Consider the following 17,082-nt stretch of genomic DNA (forward strand, 5'->3'; position numbering starts at 1 on the left):
GCCTCTCATCCGCACCCACAAGTATTACTTCTACATAGCCGAAATTATTAGTATTTAAAATACAGTTAAAATAAAAGCTTTTATTGCGTTAAACATCTGTTCTTTGCTTTCGGCTAAGTTTAAATAAGGCAAATAATTGCAGACTTTTATGTGTTGTACGACATCAGAATTTGTATTTAAAAATAAATATAAAAGAATAATGTTAGCTTCGGTCGCTCGATTTGTATGACAGCTATATGTTTTTATGATCCGATCTGAAAAATTTCCTCGGGTATTGCAGCATTGTTCTAGGCAATAATCCTTGTCAAATTTCGTGAAGATATTAAAGCTATTAAATAAAAAAAATTTCCTTACATGAACTTGATTTTTATTGTTCAGTTTGTATGACAGCTATATGCTATAGCAGTCAGACATCAGCGGTGGCAACAATTAACCATCATCAAAAATTGTGCCTTGTTCGCGTATATACAGAAAAATCGTATATGTCTAAATCGACTCAGTTCGTCCTGCTCATCATTCATATTATACATAAGTATATATATTTAAAGGATTTCCGTCCCTTTTTCTGGGTATTACAAACTTAATATGCCCTGTTCAGGCTATAAAACTTTTTAGTATAAACAAACTTCCGTTAGCATTTTTTAATGTGTAAGACTTCAAGAAATAACTTCAGCATAATAAAAACAGAAAATATGTTCATCTCTTCTGTCTTCAGCTTTTATAATAAGCAGCTCATTTTTTATAAACTAAAATAATTCTAAGCTCACTTTAGTCCTTCTTGTAAAAAAATATTTCCATGTACGTTTAAGGTACATCTTTATATATAAAAATCAGGTGTCAGGTTGTTTGTCCGTCATGGACTCCTAAACTACTGAACCGATTTTAGTAAAATTTAATCCAGTTCGAGCCAACTTAGAAGATAGGATGGTGGAAAACATTCATAAATAAAAAGTGAAAGCTGTAAGTTAAGCGGACAACTCTATTAACTGGACAGAAAGACTGGTAAACAGACATTGAGAAAGCAGCCTTAAATTCGTTATTTTTTCCAATATAATTTATTTGTATGAATATATTCAAAATTAAAACCACTAGTATATGTATAAGTACATACATATGTATGTATGGTTCATGTGCCTATCCTATCACCACTCATATTATTTTTTTATCTCGAGTCAGCTATAGGCGCATACTCTTAATTTATAAAATTATGATTTAGATTATTTGGTATCATGCGAAAAGCGGGCTCCTATACATACATATCAACACTCATTATGAATATATATGTATATGACAAGTATACAGTGTCACCGACCTTCTCAAGTGTGTGTGAACATTTCAGCGATTTGCTCGCACAGTCAAGTATACGCCTTCACGCCCTTGTCAGAAAACTAATTAGTAGTCGTAGAGAATTGATTTAAAGCATAAACAATAATAAAATTTTAAACTCAATAGAAATTTGGGCGCCCAACTTGTCATTATGGTACATAAAATTTGTACAAGCTTTTGCCTTAATATATGTGCATAAATATGTACACATATGTGACCATTTTTTTTAACAAGTTAATGATGATATTTGAAGGCAGTGTCCGTTCAAGCAATATGCGCTTCCAGTGCATAATGAATCTGTTTTATATCGAAATATTGCCAGCGACTGATTTTCGAATTTGTTTTAAATGTAACCACATAAACAGACCACTCTTCTAGGTGGGAGACACCTACTCTATCAGAGAGTAGTACTAAAGCGCAAGTGCCACCTCATATATAAACTTACAGCATTTTTGCAACGAGTTAAATTAAATGCCAGGTAGCTCGCTATGAAATTGCGTTAATTTCTTGTTTATTATGTTTATTTAAATACATTTTTGAAAAATCATTACATTTATGCCATATTCTTAGTATAAAGCATGTTCACATTATTATTTCAATAAAAGCATACATATAAGCAATTGGTTTAATATCTCAACATACATACACTGTTGGAAAAAATAATAAAACCAGGTTGTCTTCAAATATTTTTTTTAATATCCGAAGTGATATTTATTTAAATTTTTTTTATTTTTTTAACATAAGATGTACGAAACAAAAGCTCATCGAACTTTTGGAATTCTGGCAGGTTTAATTTTTTTCCTGCAATCATAAGATCTCAAATTTTGTTTAAAAAAAAAAATGCAAAATCGACTAAAAAGGAGTTAGTGATATATATTTCATTTGTGTATATTATTTTCCTAAATAATTAGCAAATTGATTTTATATACAGAAATGTACTTGTATGTTGTTTCTATTATTTTTTTCACAAGTGTATGTAGTATTTATATAATTATCATAATTCCGTTTATGTTATAAATGTATATGTATGTACATATAAACACAAATTTTTGTGTTCCACATTGCTACCTCACTTCACCTCAACGCCGTTCGTGTAGTATATTAATACGTTATTTTTAACACAATCGTTACGTTACGTAGACGATTTTTTGTTTTTGTTTTATTATTGAAAATATCTGTGAATCTAATTTTTTACAGCGCAACTATTTGTTTGTGCAAATTGCTCGGTAACATCTACGTCATTTACATCGACATATATACATACAAATATATTTGTTACGATTTGTTATTCATAAACACATTCACTGCTACATTCAACTTGTTGCTGAAATAAAATAAATTTGACAAAAGATAAATCCTGCTATATCATAATTCATTAACAAGTATAATACAATATAAATATGCACTATACAAATTGGTTTATATTAGTATAGCAAAATTAGCAAGCAGCGTTTAATAAAAGTATAAATATTTAAGGCCACTTACATACATACACACATACACAAGGCACATTGAAAATACATTAATATTGACATTTTTAACTTTCCATCACTTGCATACATACTTACATTCAGACACGATATGTTTACTTACAACACGCTCTCCACACAATACCTGCATTCATACGTACATATATGTATGTACCTATCTGCATATATTTACAATTTGTTTTAAAATACATAAACTAATTTAATTATCTCTTCATTAATATTTTCCTTATTTATCTGCCGAGTAAGTGTAGCGTGTGTATCTTTTTGTTTTCTGTTGTTGTTCTTTACTCCTATTTTATTTTACTCTAGAAGTTTTATGTTCGTTCATTTTCATTTTTGTTTTTATAATTATTTCCTCCAATTTCAACCTTCTGCAAAATGTATAATTAGCCCAACAAATTAAATTGAATTGAATTACAAGTATGTATGTACTGAAAAATCTGTGTTAAATGCGAATCGTTCATGCAAACATTTGTTGTGGATTATGAAACGATACGAAAACAAAACAAAACGAAATGATGTACTAAATGGGAATTTTCTAATGGTGAAACACGCAATATTTTTCGCCTTTATATCACATGGCATGCAATGTAATATCAAAACAACAACAACTACTACATCATCTAATGCAACAACAATTTATGTAAATGTGCACATGCACACATGACATGTATGCATGCATGCGTGTGTGCCTATGTGCGTTCGAAATGTCAACACAGATTTGGCAGATTTTGACTATGAGACAGCGATTTATTATGGCGATTCAAATGTGAATATTGGCGAGCCATTCTCAATCACATGCATAGTCCCCTTGGCCGAACCCATATTTTGGCTAAAAGATGGCGAGCCAATAACGCGACACAATCTACGCCACGGACGCGATGAGCACTCCTACACGCTGTCGGAAAGTGCCATTGAGGGTGAGTATAACCAAGCTGTGGGTGTTTTAGCAATCAGCAGGCATATTTTTTCGCATACAAATTACTAGTCAAATTAGATGTTGTAGACCGTGAAGCGCCATGCGTGAAGAAATCTAAATAATTTCGGTTTTCGTTTTTGCATTAACGTTATTCGGTCAATAGAGTTTATTTATTTTTTTTTTTCTTAGATCTAGCAAAGTAGTTAGTGACATAAAGTTACTAAAGTGCTCTGAGCAGTGTCGTTATGTCTGTACTTTAGTGTGTGGTTTCAATGTCCTAAAGGTGAATCAAAAACTAGCGAATACTCCCAGGTAAGAAACAATTCCTTGGAAATGCCAAAAATCGCCTTTTATAAGCAGTTATAATAAATTATTTCGCGGTTTTCTTGTATTTATACATTTTGCTATATTTTTCTACTGAGACATTTTAGTATTTAACTGCTTAAGGGTAAATGCATAACTTTAATAATTGATCATTAGCAACTCTGTGTTGATTTTTCTAATCTTTTGCTTGCTTAAATAGTACTGCCATAAAACATATAAATTAATAAGAAAACAATAAACTTTTAAATTTTACCCATGACCATAGTGTTCTCATTGAAATTATTTCTGTCATCATACATATGTATAAGATTTTCAAACTGTTTTTATACAAACTCTCAATTGAAAATCTATAATGAGTTTCGACAGTTATTTCGTGCAAATCTCTGCAATTCCTCGGCGGTCTTTATTTTCGGATTCGTATCGTTCATTAATTCGCACAGAAATTTCTTCTGTGAATCATTGAAAAATATATGCACCTCCATTTTTTAAGAACTTAAGTATACATAAACCTCGATTTTAATTCTTTCCGAACAGTTACTTTTTGATTCACCTGGCACACATTTCCATTTATTTTCTTAGCGAATGAAAATATACCAGCGTAGTTTCTAATTGGGTTTTATACATGTTAATGAATAAATTTTCGTTTTATTTCACCAAACAACCCACTACCACCCCCTACTACTTTTTGATTTAGTTGTATTCTGATCTGATAGTTAGGCATAGTTTTTAAAAAGAATTTGTGCCATTGAGTTAGCAGAAATTAAAAAAATAGAAAACAAAATTGTAGAAAGCAATATCAACAGCAAATTTAAATCTTTATCTAAAACTCCCAACTTTCCACTCTCAAGGTGAGAAACACAAAATCGAGGCGCATCTTTCCGTGCGTCACGCGCTTAAGGTGCACGAGGGTCAGTATAAGTGCAACAATTTGCACACAAGCTACCATATGTTGCACGTACGCAGCGCCAATGAGGTGCCAACACACCCACAAACATATACACCATTTGTGGTAACAGCGGGTGGCGTCGGCGGCGGTGACGGTGACGGTGGTGGCCATCTTTCAACGCTCTCGGCATACGAAACGATACACGATCTAACACCCAGTTCGGCAGATGATATTTTCACACGCATATGGGAGCCGCACATGGAGGTGGACGTTTCGCCGGCTATGCCACTGCCAACACAAACTACCACAACAACAACACACCGGCGACAACATCATCACCATCATCAACAACAACAGCAGCAGCAGCAGCAGCAGCAGCAACAACAAAGGCCCCAACCTAAAACAACGAAACTGGATGAGCAACACAAATTGATTTATATAAACGCCACAAACTTCGATGGTAATCCATCCTTAACGCTGCCGGATAGCAGCAGCGAAGGCGCCAGCATTGGCAGTGAACTGGACACAGGCCTTATCAATCTGGAGTATATAACGCCGCCAAAAAAATACGGCGAAATAACAACAACGCCTAGTCGCGGTTACGGTGGTAGTGGTGGTGGTGGCAGTGTCGGTGCTAGCGTCAAATATCCACCGATGCCGAATTTCCCACCACCACGCACAACAATGCTGTCCACAACAGTAGCGCCAGTCGCGCAATTTTTCACACCTCCACATCATCATTTGGAGCATCACGGTCACAGTATCACTGCCAGCAATAGCAATAGCAATAACATGTATAACAATCCTTTGACAACACACGGCTATCAACTCGTCGAAACACAATCCACATTTCCTCTGCAAACAGCTGCGCCAAATTATCAGCAACCGACACAAATGTTCACGCCACAACAAATTGGCAGTAGTGGTGTGCAAACGTTGACACCAATGGATGTTTACCAGCAGCAACAGCAACATCAGCAGCAGCGCAATCAACTGCAAACCTATCCACCGCATCAGTTTATAAATCAGCAGCAGCAGCAGCAACGACACCCTATATCTGGTGTGACCGCGGTTACGGCGGGCGGCGGCGGCATGTCGCTCCCCACAGCCTTGTCGCCACAACCCACTCGCATGGCACAAGTGCCAATCCGTAAGGGTGAGCCTTAACCATTTAGCTTTTATCGCTAAAGAACAAAAATAAAAAAATAAATAAAATAAAAAACAAAAATATATAAGTATGTAAAAACAAGTTTAACTCAGTTAAATGAACGCATCAACGCATTTCAGTCTCAGCCTTCACTTGCTTTCACAAACGTCATCACAACCCCCACCACCACCACCAACCACTACCAAACAGTGCCATCTCTTCGCCCATCGTTCAGTGACTATGGATACGTATTTGAAATTGGTTTTCATCTTTAACACTTTCGTTTTATTCTTTCAACTTTTATATATATTTAAATTTCGAGATTTTTAATGTGGTTGTTTTTTTATATGCTTTATAAACCGTTCATTTTTCTTTTTCCTTCGCTATATTGCTTGCGCTTCTATTTTTATTTAATTATAACGCAAACTTACTCTTTCTGATTATCACTCGATTGTTATGAAAACTTAGCAATATTTAAATATTTAGGTAAACAGCATTACGATCATATATCGCAGTTTGTTATTAACTCTCAAAATAACGTATAATAGCTTTGTAATTGTTCGTATAAACATTTGCTTTGCTTAAAACAAACAATTGTAGAAAATATGAAAAAATATACTAAAAAAAAATTATTAATAATTTTATTTGTTTATAAACATTTAAATGATCTCTATACCAAATTTCCTGAAATACCTGAATTTGTATTGAATTTTATAATCTAGTTACCTTAGCCCAAAGGTATTCGAAGCATTACAGATCAAGCGTGAAATATTGTTGTCTACTTTAAATACTTAAAAATAGTCAACACTCTTTTGATTAATGAACCCAACTTAACCAATAAAAAATTCTCCACGCTGAAATACTTACGTACATTTATATATATTTTTACTAGATCCGAGTTATTAAATTTGAAAACAACTTTTTTGTTCTTCGCATAAATGAAAAAGTTTTGTTATTGACAACAACAAATGTCCAGTTCCAACATTTATAAACAATTAAAAAATTGTATTTAAAATTATATCAACATGATCAACAATCATCAATTTTTATTCAACCGAGTCGTACTACAGTGAAATCTCTCATAAGTGGACACTCGCGAGACCAGCCCTTTTGTCTGGTTAATAGAGATTGTCCTTAATACATGCTAACCGCTATTGTACACGGTTAACGGTGCTGTCCGCTTAATAGCGCGCCTGTTAACTAAAAATTTCACTGTAATAGTACTTTCGTTAAGCAAAATGCCAACATTTTCGGCGCCATGCATCCTTAGTTGATATCATTACAATATTGATTGCTAGACGAGAAATGCACCGCGACCTTAGGTCTATTCTGCCTTCTCCTAATTCACAAAGACTCAGCTAGCCCCAAACATATTGATATTAGAATAAGTTACAAACCCAATATATCAACTCTAGAGCAATATTATATTTTCTTTGCAGATTAGCACTAATTTACCGTTCAAATAAAAATTAAACGAAATGTGCTTCAGAACTAATAGGCAAAGTTTCACCATTACCACAACCACCGAGTGGCAACTATTTACAAAATTATTAGCTGGTGCCATCAATTGCTTGATTAATCGCATACTAATGCACAACTTTGATTAGCCAAAACTAAACAAAATGAAAGTTTATACCCTAATTTCATTACTGACGCCACAAAGTAAAGAAATACCTACTGCCCAAAAACAAAAGCAAAATGTTGACAAATAAACATAAAAACGAATTTCCGAAGTTAAGAGTATTTAAAATTTTGACGTCATGCCGTTATATGCAACTATATACATACTTACACATATACTTTGTACATAATTTTATATACATACATACGTATTTATTAGTACCCATTTATACACAACTTATTCAATAAACTCGAAAGTGATATCATCACCATCACCACTATGACATAATGGCGACATACAACAACAGCAATTGCAAGCACAATGCTTACTCAAGTTGTATATGTATGTATGTATGTAGGTAGTGCGAATAGTACCAAAAATGTCAATATTTATACAAAAATACATACATATTTACATACATAAATATATGCAAAAATCTACATATGTACATTTATACGTAGTATATAGTGCAGCACAGATTCATAGGCCAAGTGTAAAATTCGGAGTCATCGCCAAAAAATGCTTTAATTTTGTCGTATTTTTTTATGTACTTTCTTCTTTTTATTTTGTCATAATTAAATTATTTGTGTAGTAGTTGGCGCTATTCGCTTACAGAACACACTTCTTTATTATTACACATTTATTCATGTGATAAAACAATACTTTCATATGAACTATGTACTTTCACACACACTTCTATAGTATCATATCATACCCTTCTCGTCATATGTATGAATGTATAGTAAATGTAGCGTTATTTCGCTTTTATTATGTTCTTCCAATACTATTATGTGTAAGATAGAATATTTGTTAAAATACCTTGTACCATTTTATATATTTGCTAGTGCGATTTTATTTTATCCTTCAACCGTTTACTTATACTTATGTATGGTAATTAATTTTGTTTTCTAAGCAAACTACTTATGTATAAAGATAATTTTAATTTATTATTATAATTGTTTTGTTTATTTATAAATCATTACATTCTCTAAGTGAAAATAAAAATTTTAGCACAACATTAAATTCATTAACCATCAATGAGTTTATAACATATTTATGGATATTTAATGGAAACCCATAATTTATAATTTTTTGTATATATATACATACACATATACATACATACATGTAGTTAAATTTATCAATATTTTCATATTCGAACAATTCTTTTACAGATACTGACTTTTTGGTGCCAAACTACGATAATGCAGAACATCAGTTAAAAGTATATGAAATCAGATCACCTCTAGTACTTAGCTGTAATATAACCAAAGCTGGTGATTATGTGCTGAAATGGTAAGTAGAAAGCTTAAACATGTTGTTTGCTGTTTGTATGCCCTCAAATCGTAATCCTTAATTCGTTTGCCGTGGTCGTCATCAAAAGAAGGTCTCTCAACCGAGGCAGTTTAAACTTTTTCATTGGGGACGTTTTTACGTGGCGGGTCTCAAACCCAGCGCACAACCATGTGGAGGGGATGTTTCGCCTTCTCACCTTAGCTCGCCTTCAAATGGATGTTCTTAGGCTACCCAGAAGATACTTGGTCTAGGGATGCAAGTCGTGAGCTGCTTGAGCCATATGCAAGAGAATCGTTTCTAGCCACTCCCAAGTGAATGGCGTAAGAGCCGGTTTCAACAACTTTTTTTCTAATATAAAAAATAAAATATTTTCGGAAAAGATATTTTAAACTCAAACATTTAAATATTTATGCGATGCCATTTCCGGCGATCCCTCGGAAAAAAGTTGCAACCGCGTTGGCAAGATAACTTCTTACAGGATCCTTTGAAGCGAAAAAATAAGTGTTTTTGTTAAAACAGGAGAAAGGATAAAAAACTGGAAATTAGATTTTTGGCAGACATTTTTTTCCAAATAGTTGAAATCGAAAAAAATCCTTCATCCAAGTCTTTAAGAATTGTATCTCAATTATCTGTGTACAACTTCATGAAGATCGGTTGAGTAGTTCTCGAGAAATCTTCCCCGCCGACTTCAAAAACGCAAAAATGCACACTTAGCCTAGCTAGCCTCTGGCGCCCAAGTTCTCAAGGCTGTATCTCCGAAACTATTACTCTTATACTAATATATAACTTGAAACTTAGGACAATATTCTAGAGTTGTAGAATTTAATAAGACAATAAAAAATTCGTTTTTTTTACCCGTAAACCCTTAAAAAATATACGATAACAAGAAAACACGTTAAGCTATAATGCCCGTCATAGGTGCCTTTCTTTAGAAAAAAAGATTATGAAGAGATCTTTTCTTGATTTTGATGGCTGAATTCAAATAGCAGCTGTATGCTTTAAGGTCCGATCGGAATAATTTATTCTTAGATTGTATTGGTGTCTGAGATAATAATTTATGCCAAATTTCTTGGCGATACCTTACCAAATTAAAAAGTTATTCATGCAAGGTTATAGTTCTCCGATCTGAACAATTTCTTCGGAGATTATAGCGCTGCCTGCAGTATTAATATGTGCCAAATTTCAAGACGATATCTCGTCAAATTAGTCGCTCAGTGGCAGCTAAATGCTATAGTAATTCGTCGTAAGCAGTTTCTTGATGATAAAGTACGTGAACAAAGTTTCAGAACGATGTCTCAAAAACTGAGGGACTAGTTGGTGTATATACAGAGAAACAGACGGACATGGATAAAACGACTCAACTTGTAACGCTGATTATTTATATACATATATATTGTATACATACTTATTGCGGTTGTAACGGGTACCTAAATTATAAAAATAGCCTGTTCAAGGTATAAAAATGCGTCAACTTTCTTGGCAACTCATTTTCATCGGCGAAGTGGCAAACAATATACCAAAAACGATCAAAATTGACCCCGACTGGCTTGTTTAAACTACGCGCACAACAACTACGTTTTTTTATGCGAAGTTTCATCTCCATATATCATTTACTGTGTGTTTGACAGCTGTTTATTTACGTTCGCATCGTGTGTGCGTGACGATCTTGAATACATTATTAATATCGTTTTCGCATTCCTCCAACATTACTTATGTTAAATTCACCCTCTAACCATGTGAAGAGTTTATAAAACTTACTATATTTATGTTCAAAAGCAAGTTCTAAAATATTTGTTTTGATCAGTATATCCATAGAAGAGTTAAATACCAGATTTAAGTCAAGAGTGTGTCGGGGCTATGTTTATAAAATTTGAGATCACATTTAATCTGGAAATATGAGTTTCAAATATCTAGTTAAAGCTAAAAGCTAGTACTACAAAACGTGAAATTTAACCATTTTTAAAATCTCGCAACAAAGTTGCTAAAGAGAGTATTATAGTTTTGTTCACATAACGGTTGTTTGTAAGTCCTAAAACTAAAAGAGTCGGATATAGGGTTATATATACCAATGTGATCAGGGTGACGAGTAGAGTTGAAATCCGGATGTCTGTCTGTCCGTCCGTCCGTGCAAGTTGTAACTTGAGTAAAAGTTGAGATATCATGATGAAACTTGGTACACGTAAACCGAAAACCTATAAAGTGTCATAACTAAGCCACAAATAAAGATATTAAAATGAAATTTGGCACAAAGGATCGCATTAGGGAGGGTCATATTTGGACGTAATTTGTTTGGAAAAGTGGGCGTGGCCCCGCCCCCTACTAACTTTTTTGTACATATCTCGAAAACTACTATAGCTATGTCAACCAAACTGTACAGAGTCGTTTCTTTTAGGCATTTCCATATACAGTTCAAAAATGGAAGAAATCGGATAATAACCACGCCCACCTCCCATACAAAGGTTATGTTGAAAATCACTAAAAGTGCGTTAACCGACTAACAAAAAACGTCAGAAATACTAAATTTTACGGAAGAAATGTCAGAAGAAGCTGCATCCAGGCTTTTTTTAAAAATTGAAAGTGGGCGTGGCGTCGCCCACTTATGGACCGAAAACCGTATCTCAGGAAGTACTCAACCGATTTCAATGAAATTCGGTATATAATATTTTCTTAACACCCTGATGACATGTACCAAATATGGGTGAAATCGGTTCACAACCACGCCTGAAATCTCGATTATCACTTTATCATGCGAGAGTATAAAATGTTCGTTGACACCCGAACTTGGCCCTTTCTTACTTGTTGAAAATTGAAATTTCACCATCCAAAAATTTGTGTGGTAGTGAGTCATAAAAAACGAAAACTCAATACAAAATTGAACTTCTGCATAACCTACAATATGATTCTACTTTGTTAAGAAGTTATATCTTACACATCGTCAAAAAGCCAAAAACTGTTCTGTGCGTGGCTCAGGAACCCACCAGACTAACCTCACCTAACCTATACTCAAAACTATAGTAGCAATCAGAAAACCTTTATTTTTATCTATATTTATTCGAGTTTTATCGGAAAAATATGTATAGTTATTTTTTAACATTATTATAATTTTTTCAAAATATACGTAGACATAGAAACACCATAGACAATCTTACATAGAGAGGCGAGGCACATCAAAATACATAATTTCAAATATTTCATTGATTGGGCTTTGTTTTACCTTTTTTTCTTTGTCAAAAATGGCTTAACGACGACGGCGACGTCGGGAGCCACGTCGGCTCCGACTGCGACTACGACTTGCACGTCTTCTGCGCCGCCTACCGCCACGATCTTCCATTTCGCCAGTTTGCTTTGTATCATCCTTGTTAGTTTCCACTTCCGGATCACTGCCCTCCCCTCCAGCAATAGTGTCCAAGTCAACAGGTGCCGCATAATATTTACGATTGGCGCGTTGTATGTAGCCGTAACGTACGCCGCCATTTAACGTCTCCTGCACCGATTCTTTAACATCATTAGGATGAACCTGCAATTTTAACTCATCAGCACAGAATAAATAAAATCAGTTATGAGTCTACTTACGCCAGCTGTGTCGGCGATATGTGTTACGATTTTCATTACTGTTGCGGGCTCTTCTAGCGTTTGCAACGCCTGCAAAATTAATTGCCCATTTTGATTGGCCATAGCACATTCGATTCGAAATCCCGAAATTACCACCGTCGTTTGTTTGTTTTTGTGTTAATCGGTTTTAACAATATTTTAGCCAATGCAAAAGAATTTTGTGAAAATTTTTTACCACAGCTTTCGATGTGAACAAAAAATTTATATCTTTTGCTCTATTTTATATATGAAAAAGAAAAATCGTTTTGAATATGATGAATTTTTTTTAAAATAAATTCTTTTTTTCTGAAGTTTTCTGAAATATCGCATACAGTTTACTCGACTGCCTTAAGACTTGTAACAGCAATTTATTTTGTCCAAGTGTTTATGCATATGTACATATATATATATATATATATATAAATACGTACATATAAAAACACCGTGTATATATATACATATACTACTTTCTTAATGTAGCATTTATGCCAGACAGTAGATAAGTTTTTTTGTAAATACTAGCGTTCGATTTCTGCTAACATCGTTTCATGTTTATTTTCTTCCTAGGGAAAAGAACGGTACAGATGTTGCGAAAGTCAAAGAGCTTGCCGGTCGTTACAGAATTATTGCGGCCGAAAGAAAGTTCATTATTGACCGCACAGATGTTGCCGATGATGGTCTCTACAGTTGTGTAGCCGATGATCAGAAGAAAGAAATTAATGTAGTTGGTAAGTATAATCCTATATACATTGTAACAAAAAACGACCCGGAAATTGTAAATAAAACGCCAGATGTTATATACTTATGCCAACGATTTTGACAGTCCTCGAAACACTTTTCATAAGCACTTTTTTTATGGCTTTCAGCTCAATTGGGTGAATTTTATTTTATCTCTTCGATCGACTGAAATCTGGTGAATACGGTGCTTGATCGTTGGTATTCATTGCGTGCTTGGCTTTAAAATCGGTCATAATCGTAATCTTATCGAAAAAAACTCTGCTTTATCGAGACGAGTCGAGCAAGAACGCGTTTCATATCCAAAATATTCACCAAAAAGACTTGCCTGACGATTTTCAAGCACCATATCATTAAATTTTTTCATCAGTTGAAGATACGAAAATCGTTCAAAACGAGGCATGTCTTCAACAATTTCTCGACCGCCTTTGAAGGTTTTGTATCACTCGTAGGCTTGTGTTTTTGAAGCACCGTAAGTCTTTTCCAATATTCGCAAAGTTCCGTACACACAATATTTAGTGCTGCGAACTTAGCAAAATAAATTTTTTTTAAATAAAATTTGCCCAAGGAATTTAACTACAATTTCCGGGTGCTTTTTTGTCCCAATGTATGAATGTTAATGGAGCTGACGTACCGACAGTTTTTATATGCGGTTGGCATTAAAAATGTCAATAAACTGCATTTCTTCAATGAAATGTTTTATTCTTTTTCTCTCTGTAGCTCGCGTTGTTGTACGAGTGCCTTCGAATACCGGTGTTGTAGAGGGTGAGAAATTGTCAATTGTCTGTACATCTGTTGGTACAGACCCACAATTGTCCTGGATGATTGGTATGTTGTAGCTGCAGCAGTAAAATTCTTTTTGTATATTTGTATATATGTTTCCTATTAAATTTATGCGCAGGTAATTTGACAATCTCAAACAGCACAGGTCGTTATTATTTGAAACCCGATGATAATCAAGTGAAAAACGCAATTTTGTCTGTTGAAAACATCAGCCTGGATGATAGAGGCGAATATAAATGCATTGGACACAACGACGCCAATGAGTATGCCGGCTACGCTGATGCTAGTGATGCATCATTTGTGCGCGTTAAGGGTGTGTACCTTTCCCTTTAATGCTATTTATATATGTATATATAATTATATGATAATTTTTCTTTTCTGTTTTGCTGCATAGGCAAACTCGCCGCCTTGTGGCCTTTCCTGGGTATCTGCGCCGAAGTTCTGATCCTCTGTGCGATCATTCTCATCTACGAAAAGCGACGCAACAAGAGTGAATTGGAAGAAAGCGACACAGATCCACAAGATCAGTAAGTTTTGTAGAAAGCACAACAGCCACAGTTATACCAGCTACCATCAAAACAACCCACATACATACATACAAGTATAAACATACATGTAGAGACATACATTGAGATAAGTGTTACAACAACATTAAGCAATTAGCTCTACATGTATGTAGAACAACAGGCAGTTAGTGGAGTAAAGTTTTTTTTTTAATTCACAACACAGCAAACAAGAAAACACACACAGTGTACGCTACCATTTATGAGTTGATGAAATACACACAAACAAACTAAAAATAAAATAACAGATCTTAAGTTTATCCAAAACGAAGGCATAATTGTAAAATAATAATAATCGGACACTTAGACGCAACCTCAAACAAGACAAAAACAAAACAATGGACATATGGAAAATGTCGTTTGTCACAAAAGCAAAATATATTTGGTTCTATTTCGTAATTTTGTAGGTTTTTTTTTTTTTTTTTTTGTTAAACGTTAAAATGTCGCTTGTCAAAAAATCAAGGCGTTAGTTTATAAGCCTAAAGTTGAAGTTACGTAAAACGTTTAGATCTTAACTGCATATAGCTAGTAAAAGTGGTTATGTACTATATTTCTTTTGTGAGAGGCGTACATGTTTTCGTGTGTAAACTTAAATACAAGACGTTGAGGGAGTACCAAAACAATTTAAACGTTATATAATATGAAACTTAGCGAAAAGAAGAAGAGGAAAAAATTAGTTAACAAATTGAAAACTGATTTACTTAATTGTAAATTAATTGTATAATAAAATTATGTAATTTCCGCAATGCAAAAATTGCATGAATTTTTTTCTTTTTGATGTGTACAAAAAGAAAGAGATAGTAATAACATCTTAAGTTCTTTAAAATCTAAGTTAAAAACAATAGCCAAACAAATACACTTAACAGAAGTCATAGACACAAGTACTATACTATATACATACATATTAATTACACATTTTGCAGTTGAAAAGAGACTTAATACATTGACGATTGTTGTCAGTCTAAAACAATTATGTTTATATTGTTTGAAAACAAAATTTTGAAAAATATCTCAAAAATGTTGAAATTTGTTTCAATTTTTTTTTTTTGTTTTAATTTTTTGTTTTTTTGTTATAATACGTATCACAACATTTGTTAGCATAAATATATGGTAATAAAAAGAAACGAAGGAATTATACACAAATGTATTGCTGTAGTCGGTATATATTTCTTTACAATTTTGTTTTGTGCCTAATTTACTTTTGTGTAATAGTTTTGTAATAAATCATTTATTTTTATTTAATGCTGTTAAATTTCGGCCATGTATTTGCGTTTTTCATACTTTATAGCGTATTTTTCTGTAATATTTTAGAAAAATCATAATTTTCTATGCGTACGTATGACTTTTGTTTGTTTTTGTAATGCAGTAGTAAATGTAGAATGATAATAATAATGCAAAATACAATAAATATAATGAAAGAGTGTTAATTTTGTTTTAAGTACTTATCGCTTAATTTTTTAAACACGTTTACACTTTAATGATTATTTTTTTCTAAATATATGTATACCAACGTAATGAAAATACATAAAGTTACAGTGCCGTAGCAAACATATGCAGGCAAGACAACGAGAAATAACATAACCGGCACAATCGCCGTTCACTTGAAATGTATTTGTTGTTGTTGTGCATATGTTGCTATTGCACAGCTGACAAGGAATAAAAGTTACGAAAGAAACACGAGAAATGTCGTTTGAGCATTTTCTTGCTTGCGTAATGTGTTCCAAATTTTGTATTTTCAATTTTTAAATAAAATACCAATGAACATTCTAATTCAGTAATGGCGGCAGTATACTCAATTTTATTATTACTATTATTATTATTAGTATGTTTATTATTATTTTGGCTTGCGAGTTACCGTGCTTCGTCTTCGTATGTTTTCAGTCAAAGTGAAATAATCAAAGAAACGCTTGAGAATACAGAAAACTTTGAAACTGATGATGAACCTGTTAAAATTATCAGGCTACATTCTGATTCATACTATAAGAAATAATAATAAAGCAAATGTTTAAGATGTTAACAGATGATCGTAATCAAAATGTAGGAAATGATCAGCTTGATAATCACGTTAGTGACGTTGATCCTAATAATTTCGATGATAATCATAATAATGCCGATGATTATTATATTAGTGATCATCATAGTCATATTAGTGACAATGATCAATCATAATAATGATGATGATAACCATGTTAACGACGATGATTATTATATTAATGACTAATTATAATAATCACGATGACGATGATGATGATAATCATGTTAATGACACTGATTTTCTTAATAATGACGATGATTATCATATTAATTGCGCTGATATTTATTTCAAAATAATGATGATGATAACAAAGTTAATAATGGTAATCATGGTACTGAGTATGATAATCGTCTTAACGTTGATGTT

At 33.3% G+C, this 17,082-nt stretch overlaps 2 protein-coding genes across 3 annotated transcripts in view; one reads left to right on the top strand and one right to left on the bottom strand.

Annotated features, from left to right (window-relative positions):
• The window catches only part of LOC108976061 (neuroplastin), a 38,662-nt gene extending 22,716 nt beyond the window's left edge, over window positions 1–15,946 (top strand). The window contains exons 1-7 of one of the 2 annotated variants that reach the window (XM_018944972.1): window positions 3,496–3,736; window positions 4,908–6,101; window positions 8,889–9,009; window positions 13,168–13,328; window positions 14,056–14,163; window positions 14,237–14,431; window positions 14,513–15,946. In XM_018944972.1, the coding sequence (XP_018800517.1) occupies window positions 3,511–3,736; window positions 4,908–6,101; window positions 8,889–9,009; window positions 13,168–13,328; window positions 14,056–14,163; window positions 14,237–14,431; window positions 14,513–14,649 (2,142 nt within the window). In that variant the 5' untranslated portion in view covers window positions 3,496–3,510 and the 3' untranslated portion in view covers window positions 14,650–15,946. Of the gene's footprint in view, window positions 1–3,495; window positions 3,737–4,907; window positions 6,102–8,888; window positions 9,010–13,167; window positions 13,329–14,055; window positions 14,164–14,236; window positions 14,432–14,512 lie in introns of those variants that run through there. The other variant, XM_018944971.1, reaches the window with a different exon arrangement.
• LOC108976063 lies at window positions 12,233–12,796 on the bottom strand. Its single transcript, XM_018944973.1, has 2 exons — window positions 12,583–12,796; window positions 12,233–12,526 (listed from the first exon to the last, which is right to left on the bottom strand). Exons 1-2 carry the CDS (start codon window positions 12,682–12,684, stop codon window positions 12,248–12,250), a joined length of 381 nt encoding a protein of 126 aa, XP_018800518.1. The 5' UTR covers window positions 12,685–12,796; the 3' UTR covers window positions 12,233–12,247.
• Window positions 15,947–17,082: the final 1,136 nt, after the last annotated feature.

This window comes from Bactrocera latifrons, unplaced genomic scaffold (genome assembly GCF_001853355.1).
Source record: "Bactrocera latifrons isolate USDA-ARS-PBARC rearing strain unplaced genomic scaffold, ASM185335v1 scaffold_72, whole genome shotgun sequence".
Taxonomy (NCBI): domain Eukaryota; kingdom Metazoa; phylum Arthropoda; class Insecta; order Diptera; family Tephritidae; genus Bactrocera; species Bactrocera latifrons.

What these genes read in the sequence shown, in the direction of transcription:
- LOC108976063 (XM_018944973.1), bottom strand. Translation starts at nt 12,684, where the DNA reads ATGGCCAATCAAAATGGGCAATTAATTTTGCAGGCGTTGCAAACGCTA. An exon ending in ATATCGCCGACACAGCTGGC is followed by an intron (nt 12,527 to 12,582) that starts GTAAGTAGACTC and finishes TTAAAATTGCAG; the next exon opens with GTTCATCCTAATGATGTTAA.